We start from the raw sequence: 20067 nt of genomic DNA, 5'->3' as shown, positions 1-20067 counted from the left end.
CGTCCTTTTCTGCTCAGGTCCCCTTCTCTCTCCTTCACCCCTGCCAACTGCCAAACCATCCGCATGCCAAATACTCCTTCCTTTCCCGTCATGTGGGCTCCAGGCCCCGCCAAGCCTGGAAGAGAATGAGGGGAGAAAAACGTGGGAGGGAATGGGGGTGGATGTGAGTAGCGCCAATGGGGGCCAGGAGTGGGGTTAATCCACAACCCAAACATTGTTCCATCATCTAATCAGGGTGGAAATGGGACGGACCGGCTGGAATACTAACATTTAGCTTTGGGCTAGGCCATTTTAGTTGCAGGAAATTTGGCTTGTTTAATCAGCAGGGCTTATCAAGAGTCGAGGGGAACGGGAGGCAGAAAGAAGGGAACCGGGCGTCGGAATTCAGACTGTTTAAGCTCTTAGGAAAACAAGTTTGGAAGCAAGCAGTCTCCTGCTTGAATGCCAGATGTATGGTTTGAATGCAGAGAGCACTGAATGTTGCGTGGTTATAGTCTAAAGCTGGTGTTTGTTTGCAAATTGAGAAACTACAATTTATTTTGAACTTTTAGAGATTTTCTGCTCTACTTTGGCGCTTGCAGCAGCCCAACCTGGTCTCATTCACAGCTGAATATACAAAAGCCCCGGGCGAGCCTGAGTAGAAATGGCGCTGTCTGGCATGTGAATGGCTGCAGTGTGGGAGTGTGTGGCACACTTGCTAAGCTCTTTTAGCCTCATTGACTAATAATCTCTGCCACAATATGAAAGACACTGTTGAAAAGAAATCTTATTATGCTGTGGGTTAAGTTTGAATTTGTTGGAATAATTTTACGAAATTCAACCCTTTTAGTTTATATTCCTCTGGTAATGTCTGTATTCTTCTTTAAAAGAAATAACATGCTTTGCAACACCCCATCATCAAGAACTGCTTCGGCAGTGTAAAGGTCTTATTGGCAATAAAAGAAACCTGTCTGTAAACACAGGGCCTGGGCCAGAGGATGAACTTTGTCAGAGCTTTTAATCACAGCAGAAGGGTGGCAGTGTTTTTCTTTGAAGAGATTGATGTTTCCGGGATGTAACGGCTGAAATATAAAACACTGGTTGAGAAAAATTCTAGTTAATTAAGTGTGGGAATATACCTGACTTGTGAGCAAATTGGCTGTCTTTTTTTTTTTTAAACAATGCAATGAATTAGCCCCATTTTAATGAAAAAGCAGGTCCCTGCTGTGTTGGACTGAGGGGCCAAACCAAACCAGCCCATGAGTGTGGAAAAGGGGTACAAGACTTCCCTTTTTTCAAGTGTATTTGATCTCTAAATGTCCTGCAGACACAGACCTGCTCTGTGTGTAGTTAACAACACCATGTATTGATCAGTCTATGTTGTCTCAGAGCTACACAGGGATCAGTCTATGCTCTGCTAGAGCTGGAAATCTCCTCTCAGCTCAGATGTCTTCTCCATGAACATTGGCATGTAAGCTCTTGTAAAAAAAAAAAGTCTGAAGTCTGTACTTGATTCTGTACATTTTCACTTAAGTAAAAAAAAAAAAAAAAAGATTCCTTGTTGTCCTCAGCGTTGCATAATGTATTTCCATACATCTATTAGTTTTCCACCTGCTGAGATGTCATGCTGTCCTCCTTTCACTTCTAGCTCTTGCTCTAGTGTTGAATACTGTGCAGGAGAGTGTGTAGACACAAATATACAACTTGATATGAAACATCTATGCTTCATTCTTGTGACATCTGAAAGTTGACCTCCTTGTTTAATTCCGAGCTTCCTTGGAGGATGAGTTTATGTGAACATTGGCGCGGGGCCATTCAACTTTCATCTTTCATGTGAAAGGAAGCAGAGAACAAAAGCCAAACCTAGAAATCTAACAAGGGTCAGAGGCTGTTCTGAAATCCACTGAGAGCCAACTGAAACATAACAAAGAACAAATGTTTTGTCCTCGCTGAAGTCCCAATGGAACAGTGATGCTTAAAATGAACATTTTGCTGAGGCTACGTATTTTCTTTTCAAATGAATGTATTGGAAACCCTGAGTGATATTTTAAAAAAGGACTCAGACATTCATGAAAAGCTATATAGATATATCTTAAATGAAATGCAAATTTTAGATATTGTTGAGTGGTGGTGCCCTGAAGCAAGTAGCAGACACACACAAGCCCATTATGACATAACAACGTCAACAAGTGCTTAACAAAACTTAAAAAGGGACTCTGTGATAATGTAGCAGGCCACACTGTTGCTGTATCGCTTGTAGTGTAAACACAGCATTACACAATTATAGATATATCAGGATGGCTACCATGGGAGAAACACTATAGGCAAATCTTTATTGATCAACAAATCTCCATTGCTTATAGGTACAATACCCCACCCTCCATCATAACATGTGCGGCAGTCGACACTCAAAGCTTTTACTCCGTTTGCACTAGAGGAACAGAAGTTTGTGGGTTTAGCTCTTGCGCCCAAATGAGCTGTGAATTCCTGTAGAGGCTGGCAGTCTCAGTTTTTTTTTTAAGATGCTAGTAATTTGTTAAAATGCCACTCACTACCATTTAAGATCTTAGTTGGCTACTTGCATAGTTCCCAATTGACACCAAGTGTTTTAACTGTCCTTGACATCCACTGACACTCTGTATTGAAAGTTTTGATTGATGCTGGAAAGAGTAAGAACGCACCTTTTGAGGACCCTTTAAAGGTGATTCACTACATACTTGGATGACATGCGTCACCAGCAAATTAGCAGTAGCTTGTTTCGTTAGGGTACACTCCTTCACTGGAGACACAAAAACAGACAAAGGATCAAAAGACACAGAGTTGAAATCTGACCTCTGAACTTGTGTCTCGTTGAAGCGTTGTTAATATTGATGTGTCACATGGCTCCTCTGCTCCTCTGAGAAGTGATTGGTTCATTGCTCTGTTGAAGTGAGACACAAAAACCGAGCCAAGTCTGGAAAACCTTCTCGCACTCCAAGTTCCTCACTTGTCTTTGGGAATTACTGTCACGGAGGGTTTAGTTGAATATGACGGTTTCTGCGTGCATGTGTGTGTAACTTTGCGCATGGTGTGCACATTTCCTTGTAATTGTGAGCAGGTGACGGACTGTTTTTCTTGCCAGTTCAGTTTGTCTGCAGGGGTTGATAAGAAGAATTGGTTGGTATTAAACTGCATATAAAAACTTAATGTTATCTTGATCAGTGTTATGACAGCATCAGTATCAATTTCTCAAGAACAGGACGTGGATTGTGTCAGCGCTGAAGACTAACTGCCCTACAGACACAGGCCAGCTCTCATGTACAGTATAGTCGGAAAAACGGATACAGCATTCAGGCAGCTTTCATCTTTAAGGCTGCCAGGCCTGCCACAGGTCATGTAGTGTTTTGCCTTTGACTGAGAGGTTTTTACTGCAAAGAAAATATTCATTTTACTGCCAAAATATGCTGTAAATTGGAAAGAGGTTGGCTGAATTGAGTTTGAAAAAGTCCTTTATGCAACACTGTGCGTATCCCAGGGAATCATGATTTAACCCTGATATTTATGTAATGATAGTATCACCCTAAATCCTCAAATTATATATAGGTCATAGATCAGTGAAACAAGGCGTCGTCATATTGGGCTGCATCGTAATAAGCTTCATTTGTGGCCTTTAAAGGAGGCCTGACAATCAGCACTTTGATATGTAGCTTTCAAAGCAACACCAGACAGAGCAGCTCAAAGGGACCACATCATCTGTGCTGAGACACAGGTGTGCTGGAGGATATTACAGAAGAATAATTAATTGTGCCACAGGGAAAAGTCCATCATAACAACACATCAGGTACTAACTTGTCCAACGTGTAACCTAGAACCCAACACAGTACTAGTGTCTGAAATGTGTCACGTCAAAGTTTGTCCTGTTGTATGTAAAATGTTCTGTCTACAGTCAGTTATGTCTATAATCTGCCCATAGTTTCATTTTTAGTCTGAGCATAAATTAACTTTTTATTCTTATATTACCGCTCTTTCCTAAAATAGTGACACGTGTTTCATCTATTAAATAAGCTCTATGATGACGTATTAAAGTGAGATATTTCAGCCACATATGGACCAGACTTCCAGGTGGTCTCCAGATTTACAGTGTGAACACAAACAGCAGACGGACATCCATTCAGAGCTCATCAGTTGACAGACAGAGGGCCCGTCTCTAGAGACGAAGGTGTGACATTGAAAACAGCTCCGCTCGTGGGAAATGTGTTCCTGCAGGCTGCTGCGGCTGACAGATCAGTAATCCCCGGGCTAGTGTTATTTCACAGTTTCTAATTAGCATGGAGCTAACCATGATTTGTAATTATTTTAAATGTTTGTGTTGTTTCAGTGAGTTCTTTGTGGATTGAAACTGTACTGAAATTTGATTTTGGACCACGTCTGTTTTGCAGTAGTAAATTGTATTGTTGCTTGGGTTAAACCAGGGAATCAGGAAACGGCCTGAGGGTCAGATATGGTTCCGAGTTACGTGCCAACCAATAAGTTACAATACAGTCACAATAGGAATCTTTGTATTTTGTTGATAAGGTGCCAGAGTGCAAAAAAAGCATCAAAATATAGTACCAGGGGAGGATCCCCTGTCAGAGGTTTCAGACCAACTATTATTTATATTTTAATTATTAATGTTTGTTCATGAACTGGCTCCTGGCATCCTGTCATTTTACAAAAGTGGCCCATATGGCAAAGCAAGTTCAGTGTCCTCGGGTTAAACCAAACAGTGGAGAGCCTTCATGTTAGCTTTAGACCTGCAACAGTCATTCAACAAATCAATTACTTGATCTTAAGATAATTAATTGCCAGCTATTTTGATGATCGACTAATCTGTTTAGTCTTTTTTTTTTAAAGATTACTTTTTGGTATTTTAGCCTTTATTAGATAAGACAGATCAATAGCGTGAAAAGGGGGAGAGAGAGTGGGGACGACATGCAGCAAAGGGCCTTGAGCGTGAGTCAAACCCGAGGCCGCTGTGGCAAGGACGCTGCCTTTATTCATGGGGCGCCTGCTTTATCCACTCAGCCACCGACGCCCCCAGTTTAGTCATTTTTTAAGAAAAAACTGTCAAACATTTGCTGGATTCAGCCTTTTAAAAGTGAGCATCTGCTGCTTTTTGTCATTCATGAAAGTAAATTAAAAGTCGTCGGGTTTTGTCCTGTTTGTTGGCCAAAAGAGGTAATTTGAAGGCATAGGTGTTCTGTAGCAGAATTAACATCATATTATCTTATCATTACGGCCTACCAGCAAATGAAGACATGAAATACAATGTATGTAATATTTATTCATTTAGCAAAATATGAAAAACACTTTGGGGTTGATTTTTTGTTCATGTTTACTTTTTCAATAAAAAAAAAAAACAGTTTGAAATATCGGCAGAAATCTGCATGTTTCAGCATGTCTGCCAAAACTGATGACGTGTCGATATTGTTGTGTATTCTTAATAAATATAAAACTAAAGGCAATATTATGGGTAATATGAATTTTTGCATAAACTTGGCCTTATGCCAAAGGATGCTTATGACATTTAGACTTGAGGCTGTTTAGGCTCTGATGATTTCTCTTAAGTAACCTACAGGATGGTTTTGTGGTAAGTGAAACTGTTCTGTAACCTGAGGGTCATGGATTTAATCCCCACCTATCTGATCACCAACTTGGTGTCACACAGAAGTGAACTTAAGCACGAAAAGTGAACTACCTGCCTTTATAACATTTGAATACGGTATAGACCATTTCAGACGAGTTTCAGCTGTTATCGACAGTCTGACATGTAAATAACATGCAGCCTCTGCTCAGATGAGACCGTGCAGTGCATCTTGCTGAGTAGGAGCCATACATGAGTAATCAGGGGTTGTGTAAGCCTTCCCATGCCAGATGACTCTCACAGGATCCTCCATGTGCCTGGGAACATTTGTGCTTTTCTGACTCAAAAGAGAAAGCAACAGTAGAAAGTTTGTTTGTTTGTGTTTCAAATACAAGTAGTGCGTGCCAGTTTCATAGGAAGTCGAGTTGTATCCCTCCTCACATTCTTCAAAATGTGCTACACAGAGATATCGGTGTTCTGTAAACTGTTGTGAAACTTGTTTACAGTGTAAACTCTTGATTAACAGTCTGGTTATCTGGCAGTGCTCGCTTAAAATGCTGTTTCTACATGCAATGTCAGATTTTACAGTGAGTTTTTCTTGAACTGATCTGCCTCAGTGTGATTGTTGTCCACTTTTCAACAGCACACTTATTTATGTCTTCCTTTCTCTTTTATTGTGCGCTCCACGACTACAAATCAACATAATTCATTGCTGCAGCCTGCAGCGTGTGGTTGGCACATGTGAATGGTAAACTTGCAGTTATTCAGCACAAAGGTCTTACATAACGCTCTGTCCCACGCATAATTTTTCTCATGTTGTCTTCTCTGTTAAAAAATAATGTAATATTTTGTAGCTGAATTCTTTTTGTATTAATGTTTGTTCCTTTATTCTGCCAGAGGTCATTATTTTTGTTCTTCGTGGTGGTCTCACAAGATGTTAACAATTACGAGTTTTAGTCTATGAAACATGGTCATCTATCACAACCGACTGAGCTTAAATAATCTGCTGTCTTCAAATCAGTCTGTAAATATTCCCTACAGAAGCCGAGGTCTGACTCTGGAATTCGACTGCTGCGGTACAGTACTGATTCCTCCGTATAATACAGAGCCAATTATACTCTATTAACTGTCATTACCTGTGATGATCCCTGTTTCGTAATACTCTCTTGTTCATTGTCCTTGGCCTGAGCAGGGACTCCGCTGCGGCTCCAGCTCGACTCAGTTGATTTAAAACTTCAGCGGCTTCCTCAGAGCAGTCTGTCTCAACTCCCGCCAAAAAAAGAAAAAGTGGGGTGTTTGTAGTCAGCCTCCTGTAAACACATGCTGACATCAAATGTCTGCGCTGATGTTTTTGTAGGTGCGTGGGTGAGTCACTGAATGCTTTTATGTGTGGCCCAATGAGGAACCATGAATCTTTGTGTTTGTGTCGGTTAATAAAACATCACTAGTCAGAGTTCACTTAGATTTGGCTGTGGCTCTTCTGACAGTAAAGACTCGCCTGTATCTTCTGGCGTCATCGTCTCCAGATCAGTGAGACACGGTGAACGGTTGGATCTGCAACTAATTGCGGTGATTTAGTGGTGATCTGCCATGCAGGCTTTAGAAGCATGATCCAATATTAGCCCAAATCTTCGAAAGCGTCTGCCAACTCGGGAAAACCTCATGATGCATGCTTAAATTTGGCAACAAGGAAAAAGATACACAAGCGATCGAGTTTTCCAGGCCCACATTGGCCCCAGATGCCTTAAGCACCTCCATATATACTCATGAAAATGTAACCGCATGCTGCATCTCACTTTGTACGGCATAAATTATAGCATATACTTGGTGATACATGCAGTCTTCTGTCATATTTTATAGCTCATCTTTAATGAAATATGCTTTGGGACATTACTTGTTATTTTTCCAGATAGTGCTTGATTTTATGTAAACACCTCTCCTCTGGATTATTATGTATAGGGCCACTTTAGCAAGATGGACATTATATCTTTACCTAGGGCTGCAACTAGTGGTTCAACTATCTATCCAAAATAATAAGACCCAATCAGGAGGAAAATGTGAGTTTCCAAACTCTTAACGGGTTCAGCAGCGTTTTCAAAGCCCTCCATTTTAGGGCTACCAAGATGCTGTGGTAGTGTTGATGCTCGGCATAAACACAACAGTCGTTATGTTTTTCAAACGAAGATATATCAGTGTGGATGTAGCCTAACTGAGTAACTTACTAAATGATTCTGCTCCTATTTTTTGTGGCTGGACGTGATTCAAAGGTCCAAACTGTCCCTCCTCTTCGTGCTGACCTGTTCTGCCAAATCTTCTATTTTATGTAGAAAAAAATCAAACTGACTTAACTTGTGCACAAACTTTCATTCTATTCATCCTTTATTGTAATTATGTGCTATCACAAAACATAAGAAATAGACTAGTTTAATGAAAATCTCACATCATTCCCTTAAACTCCCCAGCGGCCCTCAGTCCATTCACCAACATGCCAGCACACTGAGGACACAGCAGAGTCACAATAGAGGATCCCTGCGGTGGTGCCAGTGGTTGCAGCTTATAAAAAGGTCCGGATGATTGACCGTAGGCAGATAACACTCCTGACCTTTGGCTGAACTGTGGCCGAAGCTCCATGAGTTCAATGGACCCCCAGCCAGAGGGGCCCCCTCATATGAACTGTCAGATGTTACCAATTTCAATACTGTTCTTTGTCTTTGGACATTTTTTTTAACATCAAATCCCGTCTCTGCTGAAGCCAAAGGCAAGATTTAATCTTTTTTGTGATGATAAAAACCTGGCGATTGTCTCAGTATTTCTGTTCCAAAATAGTGTTTTGTCTTGTCATGAAACAGTTGATTTAGGTTCTGCAATACTGAACAAATTAAGAGGTTTATTGTTCAGTTTCCTGCTTAAAGAAGACATTAGACTACACAAATCATGCATCACTAGTACTGTTTCTATTCCCCCCACTCACGTTTGTGCGACTGAATGGCCATGTTGCACACTGTTGTTTTTGTACCGCTAATCCGAACCAGGAGCGTTAACAGATTAAACTCTCTTGCCAAATTGAATTAACGAGATTATTGGCCAGAGGCCACAAGACGTGTTTACATGTGTTCTTGAACTTGGATGCATAGTGTTGGATTCAGTAAGGATTATGCAACACACTCAAGACTACATCCTGTAAAGTAGAATGCTTTCGACTACAAAGCAGGCGTGCGACTGTAAAGCAGGCGTGTGGGTTGGGAGCACATGTCTCTGTTTATGTTCAGCAGCCCTTGAGCTAACAGCTGTCAAGACTTTAACAGGCTGATCACGCTTTGCCTCAGGGCCTTGAAGTAAGTAGTGTTTTACCTCCCCAAGTCACGGAAACCAACCTGCCTCAGACCTTGAATTATTGGTCGTTAATTTGGGACAGGTAGCCATCCAATGTGGGGCCTCTGAGATGACTGCTCCAATGCAATAGGTCTGTTTTCATTGGGTGGCCCCCAGAGTGGAGGGAGTGCAGTAAGCTGGTTCAGACTGGGAGATGTAAAAGTTCTGACAAACAGTCATTGACCTGATTGCTTTTTGACAGAAAACTAGATTTGGCTGATTTGTTGACTTGAATCTGCAGTATGAATTTCTCATCTGTGTCTTGTCCTAAAAATTTTATTTTTTTTGGCAAGATCATTTCAGTAAATTGTGTTGGATTCGCGGTCCTCTGCCAGACATGATTTGACTATGGAGCAGTCTCCTCTCATCAAACTGATGTTTTATCTCAGAACATGAAAGCAACGTCTCCCGGGAGTTTCCATGCTAAAATTTCATTGGGTTTTTCTATTTCATAATTCATCAAAGCAAAAAAATAGATTCACACACTACTGTACCCTCAGGGAAACAGGCTTTTGCAAAAGCAGAATTTGCTTCTGCAAAGTTCATTCATGCAACTTAGACACACTGTCAGTTTGAATACCAAGGTGATAGCAGTGATGACCACACTGAATGTGAATCCATGAGAATGACTTCGGTTTAGACATGAAGCGTTTCCAAAGGGAAGGAAGTGAAAAGGAGAAAAAAAGCCAGCCGGGATCATTTGATTGTTGGTGAAACAATGCAGGCGACATTCCCCTGAAAACAACAGAGGCGACACATTCCTCTTTTTAATTGAGGCCCCTCATATGACCCTGCAATGGTTTGAAAGGTCTGTTCAGATTCAGAATTTTCCGGCATTTTTAGGATGCATCTTTTCATTGAAGTGTTTGTTTGAGTCCAACTGACATTGCATTGCATTTTTTTTGTGTCTTTTGCAGCGTACATATCTGCTTGGTAAATCGCATCCTGTGCTCTCCTTTTAGGGAAAAAAAAAATAGGAAACCAAATTTATATTTAATATGTTTAGGTTTCATTATCGTGTCCCCCATAGATTAGATATACAAATGAACAACACATCTCCACTCCCTCCCACAAATAAAGCCAAGATATTCTGAATACAGAATCTGCAGTAGTGACAGGGTAGTGAAACCACACTTGAACATTTAAAAATCGAAAAAAAACATTTTTGAGAAAAATGTATTTATCATGTACTTTGATTCTTTATTTTGTCTGCTGACATGCAGGTGAAGGGTTTATGACCAATACTGCAGCCAACCACCAGGGGGTGGTCATTATTAGGGGTCCACAGATTATCGGGACCAATATTTGGCATTTTGCAGATTATCTGTATTTTGTTTTGATGATTGGCGATAAAATTAATTAATTAAAAAATGACAAACATGTCAGCATGGGAGAAACTTTTACTCTCTAAAACTGCAGGGAGCTGTTATTTATTAATTATATATTGTTATCTCGTGGATGGCTTTATTATTATTTATTTTTTTATTTAGATTTTCACTTGACTTCATAAAAAGCATTGCAGGGAACTTGCTGTATATGATGTTGAAGGTTTCTGTTTTGATTAAACATTTGGTAAAGGCATTTAAACAAAGTTTTGTTTTGGAATCCTAAACATTGACAGAAAGATTTTCATTTTATTGTAAATGTATATCAGTTCCAAATATCAGCTATCCGTCTCATTAATTACTAATAATCTGTATCTGTATCGGCTCTGAAAAAATATCATCTGTCGTCCCCTAGTCATGAAATTTTGGCTTCACTTTTAGGGAGCAGTCATGTTGTCTATCTTTATATACACTCCTCAGCGTCCATCTAGTTTTGCTTTAATTCAACAGAACATTGTTAGCTATCAGTCAAGGTGATTGAGACCTTATTTGCCAGTCATGTCTTGCGTAAAGCTGAGCGCCCAATAGCTCATCTGGTAGTGCGGGTGCCCGCTGTACAAAAAGTCTATGTTCTCGCTGCAGCAGCTGCAGGTTTGATTCCGACCTGTGGCCCTTTGCTGCATGTCATCCCCTCTCTCTCCCCTTTCACCCTGAACCTGCAGGCCTATCAGAAAAAGCCTAAAAGAAAAAGAGAAAATCAGCAGAGCTGTAGGGGTATAACACCACAATGATCCGGATCGATATATTGACTCAATGATCAACAATTCAGAAACATCGAGGCAAAGTGAAAACAATACATATTGTCATCTTTAAGATAAACCTTTATTTTTAAATTCCTGTGGCATGTCAGTATATCGCAATGCAGTCAAACTTGAGCAGACAAAGCTAAGCCAGACAGCAGCCTGCTACACAACACAAGAGCCACTGACTTTGGAAAACAACCCACATTAGCTTTCATGCTAAAGTCTCCTTCTTACGTGACTTACACATCTGTACACATGTGTCGTCCTTCACCTTAACTTGTTGTATGAGCCACCAAACAAACCCTCAGCAGGGGAAAGTGCACTGCTAACCTCAGTCCTGCTGTGGTCCATCAGTATTACTAAAAACACTGTCTGCCCATAATATGTAGGCTACAGTTTGTTTGCTTTGTCTCTTTTCCCTACGGTGTAAAACCACTCCGGCCGCCTGCCGGACTTTAAATAAACTAACAGCATCACTTTTGTATTAGACTGTTTTATCCTCATGTTCAAATAAGATTTGGTTTTGGTGATCACATGATTGCTCTACATTATTCTGGGTGGTCTTCTGTAGGTATTTTATTACTTCCTTTTCTGAATTTGATGCCGATGGGTTTTTTGATGTAGTGTTAAATGGCCACTTCATTTTGTGGTGTAATCTTTACACTATGCCCTTAACCTTGAATAAACAACATTTCTTTGCATTTTGAAAGGAATATAACACCTCAACTTTAATAGCAGTGTTTCTGGAGCTGGAGCTTCCTGCTGTAACTCAGGAGGTGTTTTAATAATCAGGGAAGTAATGGTTTCTACCGAGATGTAAAGCCCTTGAGTCAATCAGCCTCCCAGTGACAAGGTAACAGTAAGTGTTGGAGGGTCTGAAAATGTATTTTAGTACAGTCTAGTTTTGCCAGGGCCTGTGTGTTACCTGTTCAAACTGCATTTGCTAATACCAAAACGTGTGGAGTCTGTATTATATGTTGCTCTGGTGTGTGTTGCCTTCAAACTAAGTGTTCCCTCTGGTCAGTCGGCTCAGGATGACACTTATGGGAGCAACAGATGTACATGAATCAACGTTCTTAGCAGCTCTGCGGTCGCTGCCAAACTGAGCTGCAAGATAATGAGAAAAACGGAGTCCCTGCCATTTTCAGAAGAGTAATATGTAATTTATGTTAATGTGCGTGAACCCCAAAGGACGGAATATTAATTGACCCGACCTTTAAGACGCTGGTTTCCACCAGGAGATTTGAGCCCACCAGAGGCTAATTAAATTATTTTTAGGATTTATTGAATATGTAAAAAAAAGGTTCAAATACATACACAGATTTTTATGTTTCACATCTTTTATTTCTATCATGAAATTATGAGTGTAAGCACTTTCTGTGTTTCCAATTGGGAACTTGTACGATACCACCTGTAGCCTAATTTATCTGCATTAGTACATTTTCCACAAGTTTTTCTCCTTAATAGTTTAGTGTCATTTTTACTGCTGTTGGCTGCACTCTTTCCTCAAACTGTAGTTGAATCTTTGTAAAGGTGGTGACACTGTAATCTCACTGTAATCTCCCCCATGCACTCATACTCATTGACAAGGTTAGTGAAGAGCTGACCTAGATATTAGAGCTGTTAGTCAAAGCACACAGGTTCGATCCCTGCAGCAACCAGTTTCATGTTTAAGCAAGAAACCAAACCCTGACTTTATTTACTAAAGGACTGTGGACGTGACATGTTAAAGCAGCTAAAAGTTCAGCCATCTTAAGTAAGTGGAGTACTAACATTCCTATGACACATTTATTGAGGAGCTCCTAAATCAAGGTCACCTACTCAGCTGCAGATTTTTTTAAAGCAGCAGATATAAAAGTATCTAGGCCAGAGAATCTTGAGTGAGATCAGACTATGAACAAAACCAGGAAAAGCTAATTCTGCAATGTGACAACTCTTGCATTGCTATCTATTTGCAGTAAAAAGACCACAGAATGTTACTGTGTGACATAAAATCTTAAAATGTCAATTTCAATACAGAAAAGACAGAAATATGAACTAGTACTGGAATCTACAATCTGCTGTTATCACTTTTCTCAGTGGCAGATCTGGAGAAAGAATTCTCATTGATGAAGTTAAATCTCAGCAGGCAGAGCCAAAGAAGTTTTTTCTGGCCAAGTAAGCCCAGTGGAAATGGCAAGAGGTTAGAGAGGAGGAGGAGGAGGAGGATAATTAGCATCTTATTGCTCTAGCTGTTAACCGAGAAAATGCAGTCTGGCAACATTAGTCTGTTAAGGTTACACCAACTCTTCCAGTCTGTAGATGTGTCACATAATGGTTTGAAAATTTGGAATATACACAAAATTTCTACCGATTTGCCTAAAGCTAGATGGGAATGATTAATATTGTGTACATTACATGCAGTAGAAACAGCCCCCCTGTAAAACCACAAATTGTCATAAAAATTCATTTTTTTCTTCAGTTTAAACAAACTAGATGTAACATTGAGTGGTGAGCTTTAGCTTTGCTTACACTCACGCAAGACACCGTGGCACAGGCCGTAGATGCTGCATATGCAGGATGGTGGATGATGTTTGCAAACATTTTGGGTCCATGATTGTGGTGCAGGCAAAACTCAACAAGTTATTTTGTTTCCTCAGCAGCAGTTTTAGTCATGGCATGGATAATTGATGCAGTCAGAGCTGTTCTGATCAATGGATGAGAGGAGAAGCAGAGCGCAGAGAGAGTAAATACAATCTCTTGGACCCAGCACAATAAATGGCTAGGATTCACTCTCACTGCGCCTGGTTTTCTGCTGCTCCGTCTGTGACAACATTACACTCTGCACTCTGAGAATATGGTGCAATCAATAACAGCACAGTGCAGTACTAAACACAGATGAACCACCAAACCTTGCATTTGTCAAAGTAGTGTTGTCACGATATTAAGATTTCTTACATTGATACTATACTGTGTAAAATATCAATATACAATACTGTTTTTCAATATCACAGGGACAAATTTACATTGTGGGCAGGACCAAGCACAGCAAAAACTTCCAGAGCCTTTGCAATAGATGCAAAAGGGTGATTACGTCTTTTCTGGTGCACAAACCAGAGACCCCACACTGAGCATAAACTATGCTCGAGATTCTGTACTGGTTGGCTTTGCGTTTAGTGGTCTCCTCTTTGCTATTGAAGTTTGCCACTCAGTTAGTTCTCCCTGTTGATGTTTAAACCAACAAATAATTTGATGTCTCCCTGCATAGCAGCTCCATGAACTGTACTCAAAGAATATTGGTTTTGTGGACCATGTGTGTGTACTGTGAGAGAGACTTTTAGACCTCACGCTCCGGCCTCACTCACCACCTTTGTGCTGTCAACAGCAGGCACACAATGCACCGTTCACACAAGTGCTGGCGCAGTAGGGAGCAGTGGCCGTGAATAGCTAAATGTCAGCATACAAGGCAAATCTGTGCCACTTTCTTCTGTCTGTTTGTCTATCTCTATCTGCCTCGCTTTCTAAGTCCTGAGCACCGAACTCGGCGCCTCACTGTTCTCCCCACCCCCTCACCCCCCCAGCAGCAGAAATGAGGCCTACTGTCGGCCTACTCACTGACACACAGCAGTCCTCTTCTTTTGTAGCAGGTCCAGGCTCCCCGACGAGCCAAGAAGCTGACAAAAACGAAACACACAGGCGACACAGACACTCTACATCTCCACGCTTTTTTTTTCCACAGCTGTACAAATAAATGTAAAAGAAACTCTCAGGAAATTTAATCTTGTAATTGTTTTGGCTTCCAAACCAGCAGTCCAGAGGGGTCACCCCCTTTTTTTTAATGGCCAAATCCTTTCCAGAGTTTGTGACAATAAATGGATGTTAAGTAGGCATGATCCTAAAAGTCCCACATTAGCCAGTATTCTGTAGCATCAGACAATAATTTCACTGCTGCTGTTTATATTTGCACTTGAGATGTTTTTGTGTTTGTGTAGGACTTCAAATGCATTAATGGCATGTCCTGTTCACTTGCATCGGTGGGAATACAGAAAGAAAGAAAGACAGAATGAAAAAAGAAAACTTTATTACTCCAAAGAAAGAAAAAAGAGACAAATTCATTACTAGAAAAAAGTAAGAGAAAACTTAACTACTAGAAAGACAGAAAACTATAGAGAGACAAAAGAAAACTAGAGACAAAAGAAAAAAATATTACTACAAAGAAAGAAAGCGAAAACTATTACTTGAAAGAAAGAAAGAAAACTGTCTTGCTAGAAATGAAGAAAGAAAGAAAGAAAGAAAACTTTATTACTTGAAGGAGAGAAGGAAATAAAGAAAACTTTATTAGCCCCTGAAGGGACATTGTATTGTCATAGCAGCAACATATGACATAAGTACATTAAAACAGTGATAGATTAAAACATAGTAAAAACAGATGCAAACACAGGAGGCAATGGTGACTAAAAACAGGTAAATAAATAAATATAAATGCATGTCAGTCAGTGTACTTATTTAGTTCAATCTAAATAAAGATGAAAGGTCAAAACTAAAGCTGCTGGTTGAAAATAGCAATCAGGGTTCAGTTTGTTTCGTAAACTCTGCTGCAACTGTACCGTACACATATTTTGAACAGGTTTGCTGCCAGGGGGTTTTGTGCACTTAAATGTCTTGCAACAAATAACCAGCATTTAAATGTGTTGCAATATTTGTCTGGAACACCCACACATGCCTGATGATGATCTGTTGTCATGCAAATCCATGCAAACAGGCAGCTTCTCCTCCTCAGAGGGTCGGAGTAACTATTACCCAATAAATCCCCTGTCACAACATATTAGCCTGCCAGAGCCGTTTGGTGGGGATGATTGCGGCTTATGTCAAGCTTGTTAGTGTTTGGTGCTGTTAACTAGAGAGTGACTTGATATACGGCCGGCAGCTCTTTGTGCACCTCTCCATACCATTTGCAGGATTTACCGTGAAGACGTGAAAGGAGTGCTGATAAAGGTTGTGCTGCTTGTTCCTTTGTTTCCAAGTAACTCGACTTCAGATTCAGAGACTGAGTTGATTGTTGACGTTCTGTTTTTTTTGTTCTTGAGCTCCGTTCTTTTTGTATTTTGCTAACTCACTCCCTTTGTTCTCTCTGTAGGCTGTAACAGGAAGATGCTTTGGTGACAAGGACTTTAGAGGAGGTTTGGAGAACGGGATACTGCTATGCGAGTAAGTTCTGACTATATTTTCATTTTTATCTGACTGTCTTTGGTAATTAGATTGCGAAATGACGCTTGGCTTTGAGGCTTTTATCTTTGTTGCTGTCATTTTTTCCCTAAAAAAAGATGCTATCTTCCTGTTGTCTAAGTGACTGTGAAATATGGGTTCTATTTATTTATTTCTATTTTACTTGAGGCATTGAGATGATATTGTGTCCATGGTGACTTCTAATGGGTGCAACAGTTAAAAAAAGCTCCAGTCCTGAGAGTATGAGTGCAAGGGTCACGAACAAAATGTTCAAAAATAGCATTGCATTGTTCTTTTTTCAAATTTATAGTTTTATAATTTCTAGAATTTTGTGCTCAGCTTCCTCAGCATCTGTTTCTTTTATAATTAAAATGTCCCGACAGTTTACAAGATGTTAAAATACAAAGAACATGTCAGCTTAGACTGGATAACTTCACATAATTCAGAATCATTAGGAAGAACATCATCTTTTTGTTTCATAAGTGCACCAGTTTGTCACAACACTGCGGTCCAGCGATCAGAGAGACCGCTGTCCTGTTAAATTGTCCTCCAGTGCAACACAGTGAACTCTTGTCTGCCCACCTATAATGAGTCGAGCTGCTAAAAGGCTGAAAATACACACGGACACTTCTTCTGCATTCTTTGCTGCCAAGTTCGGTTACACAAACGCGATGTTTGAACCATCTTTATTTTGAATACAGACATCACATCCAATTTAACAGTGTCCCCACTGGGTTTGGAATTTCTGGAATATCATGGAACATCTAAAGATAGTATTTCATGCTGCAGAAAGTAGGCCAAAATATGTCTGACATATATGATTGACAGAATCAGGAAATAATATTAGTAGAATTTAAAAAGTCATTGAAGTTTATGTCAGGGCCATCTTTGCTATAATCACCAACACTAGCAGGACATTTGAAGGCATCACCGAGGACTCTGTTTTTATGAATATTTTTAACCATTCTCAACATTTTTATAGAATGTCTTTTCTTTTTTTTAATTATTCATAAAAATTTGATGAAAACATGTTTTGTGGTAGCCCTATGACCAACTGTAATTACCCACTAAGAGGCTAATAATGCTTCTGTTCACTTTTTTTTTTTTTAAATTACATGTTGAGAATTGTTTTCTGTGCATTTGGATCTGCCTCAAGATGAACGTACCTGCTTGCTAGACCATTAGGCCACGATTAGACCGCCTTGCAATGTGCAAAATGCAATGAGCACCCCACTGCCTTCCTTTAAATGTTGCCAGACCTTAATCGAATCACCTGATCTTAACTTAACCACTATTTTGCGATGAACTAAACTTACAGATCTGTACTTTAAAATCTGCATTAAAAAATGGATTGGTGGACTGCACTTTTGGACTGGGCACAGGCACAGAGAAACAGAAAGCCGTGTGGATGTATGAAACCCTCAGAAAGAGGAGAAATCACAGAGAATACCACCAGCTGGTCCAGGAGCTTTGGTGGGATGGGGGTCAGGGCTTATTTTAGGATGAGTCAGGGACAGTTTGACATTTTTGCTGTAAATCATAGTTAAAGGCTACAGTTTGTTCCAATATGTCTTGCAGCTTGCCTAGTAGGGCGACAATTAAAGTCAGCGAACGTTAGCTTTAAACAAACCATATACGCTACCGTTGTCAATGTCACTGCCAAATGACCAACTTGAAATCCATGTGATTAGACAACACGAAAAAACGCTGATGAAGTTTGACACTTTTCCACTTTGAGTTGGTTTTTTTAACCACTTCTGTAAAAACACAAGGCGCATAGAGAGAAAAAAAACATGAGGCGCTCAGTTATGCCAATGCAGCCAGCAAAACTCTTCACTGTCATTGAAAACAGTCACAAAAAGCCGCCCCAGACTGCCAAACCAGCTTTCTGATCAGAGCTTTCTGAGATACATGTGCACGACTTTCTTTAACTCTGCTAAAAGCAGTTTGTGAAAAAAAAGCAAGAATAGTCAGAAATGTATATTTTGCACTGTGATGAAATTCTTTGAGAAATAACTTAGTCACTTGTTCCTGTGGCTCACAACTAAACTGTCCACCAAATCCTAATTTTTATTTTTTTTAAACAGACTTATTTTAAACTTTGTGTTGTTTTTTACCATACAAGCAGAAATTCTGTTTGTTCATGAGAAAACTCCACTTGGATCCCTTAAAGTGTTTATTGACATACTTCAGCAGTTACTCAGTCATTTGAACAGTCTCCCAAATATTGAGGGAAAACATTCATTGACCTCAGTTAATGCACTTAAATGGTATCAGAGCAGAAGAGGAGCGAGCATGTTGGACTTCCTGTGTACGGCTCTCACTAATTCCACAAGTGAAACACCCTCCAACCTCTTCCTCTTTTTCCTGATGCACAAGGCGTCAGGAAGTGTGTTTGTCCCTGTGCATAATCATTAGATGATGTATTTATGTTGCTTCTACTGTGTTTGTTTTGATTGTGTCTGCTTTTTTAAAAATGAAGGAAAGCACTCTCACTCTTGAGCTCTGATCAGACCCCAAAAATCAGACCCGACCCTACATGAACCCTGCGATAGTCGTGGGTGGACACACAAGAGCCGCATATTCCTGCAGAAATCTTGCAAATAAATCTGATTTCATCAATTATTTTTATGACAGAGGCAATGGGATTGTTCGTACTCCCCTCCCCCCAAACATTCGAAAACAAAATCATCTGTACTGATGCATAACAATCACACTGGGAGAAATCCATCTTTGAAGAAGAAAATTGGTGGAGGAAAATAAAAATAAATTTTAAAAAGCAGACTGCAACATTATTCTCATCCCAGGCAGTCTTTCAAGAGTGGAAATATTGTCTTCACTGTTTCCATTGCCCACTCTCCCCACCTACACATATTGTATGTAGCACTGAGAACACTCCTCTCTTAAGGTTATTGAAAGTTATTCTGGGAAACATACAGTACAGCAGGAAGTCTCTAACTGAAGCTGAAGTAGATGAGGCAGACCGAGGAAAGCTGGAGTTCACCAGAAAGGTAAATTACAGCAGTTCATCGCCAAATACCTGCTGGAATGCCGTCAACATCACAGGACCGCTGATATCTGACACTGGAAGAGTATCCAAGGGTGGGTTTGTCTTTTAGAGGGAACAGTCATTACAGCGCTTCCCCCGATGAAAACACACACAAAAGATGAAACTGGAGACAAAGTGGAAGAGCGGGAGAGAGGGCAACTCTGAAACTGTTGTTCATGACTGACAAGCTTTGCCGGTTGCAAGAATTTACTGTCATTTTCTATAAAACATTAGGGATGCACGATAATATCAACACGTTTTCGGTATTTGCAGATATTGGCTTTAAAATGAAATATTGGAATCGGCCAACATGCTGATTTTTGACAACAATGCAAACTTTTGTTTGATTGAAAAATTGGAGATGAACAAAACATCAACCCTAAGTTTTAAGTTTTGTTTGTTTGGATTTTTTTTGGTGCAATGAATGAATATTACATACACCGATTATTGGGGTCATTATTTTGCATTTTGCCAGTTATCTGTATTGGCGTTTTATTTTACTGATTGCTGATAAAATTAATTTAAAAAAGTGCAGAGAAAGTGTTAGCGGGGGGGAACTTTTACTTTGTAAAACCTCAGGGAGCTATTTTTATTTATTCATTTTTCTTTAAATTTTCACTTGACCTTATGCAAAAATGTTGCAGGGAACTTGCTGTATATGCTGCTGAAAGTCTGAGTTTGGATTAAACATTTGCCGAAGGCATTTAAACAGAGTTTCGTGTTGGAGTTTAT

At 40.0% G+C, this 20067-nt stretch overlaps 1 protein-coding gene across 7 annotated transcripts in view; it reads left to right on the top strand.

The window, feature by feature from the left end:
- The window catches only part of LOC121948553 (LIM and calponin homology domains-containing protein 1-like), a 110270-nt gene that overhangs the window by 25911 nt on the left and 64292 nt on the right, over window positions 1–20067 (top strand). For all 7 annotated transcript variants that reach the window (XM_042493976.1, XM_042493973.1, XM_042493975.1 and 4 more), the window contains exon 2: window positions 16198–16268. In XM_042493976.1, the coding sequence (XP_042349910.1) occupies window positions 16198–16268 (71 nt within the window). The remainder of the gene's footprint in view (window positions 1–16197; window positions 16269–20067) is intronic.

The sequence above is a fragment of the Plectropomus leopardus genome, chromosome 9 (assembly GCF_008729295.1).
Source record: "Plectropomus leopardus isolate mb chromosome 9, YSFRI_Pleo_2.0, whole genome shotgun sequence".
NCBI lineage: Eukaryota > Metazoa > Chordata > Actinopteri > Perciformes > Serranidae > Plectropomus > Plectropomus leopardus.
The sequence above is the reverse complement of the archived record's forward strand: the minus strand, read 5'-3'. Positions and strand labels throughout refer to the sequence as shown.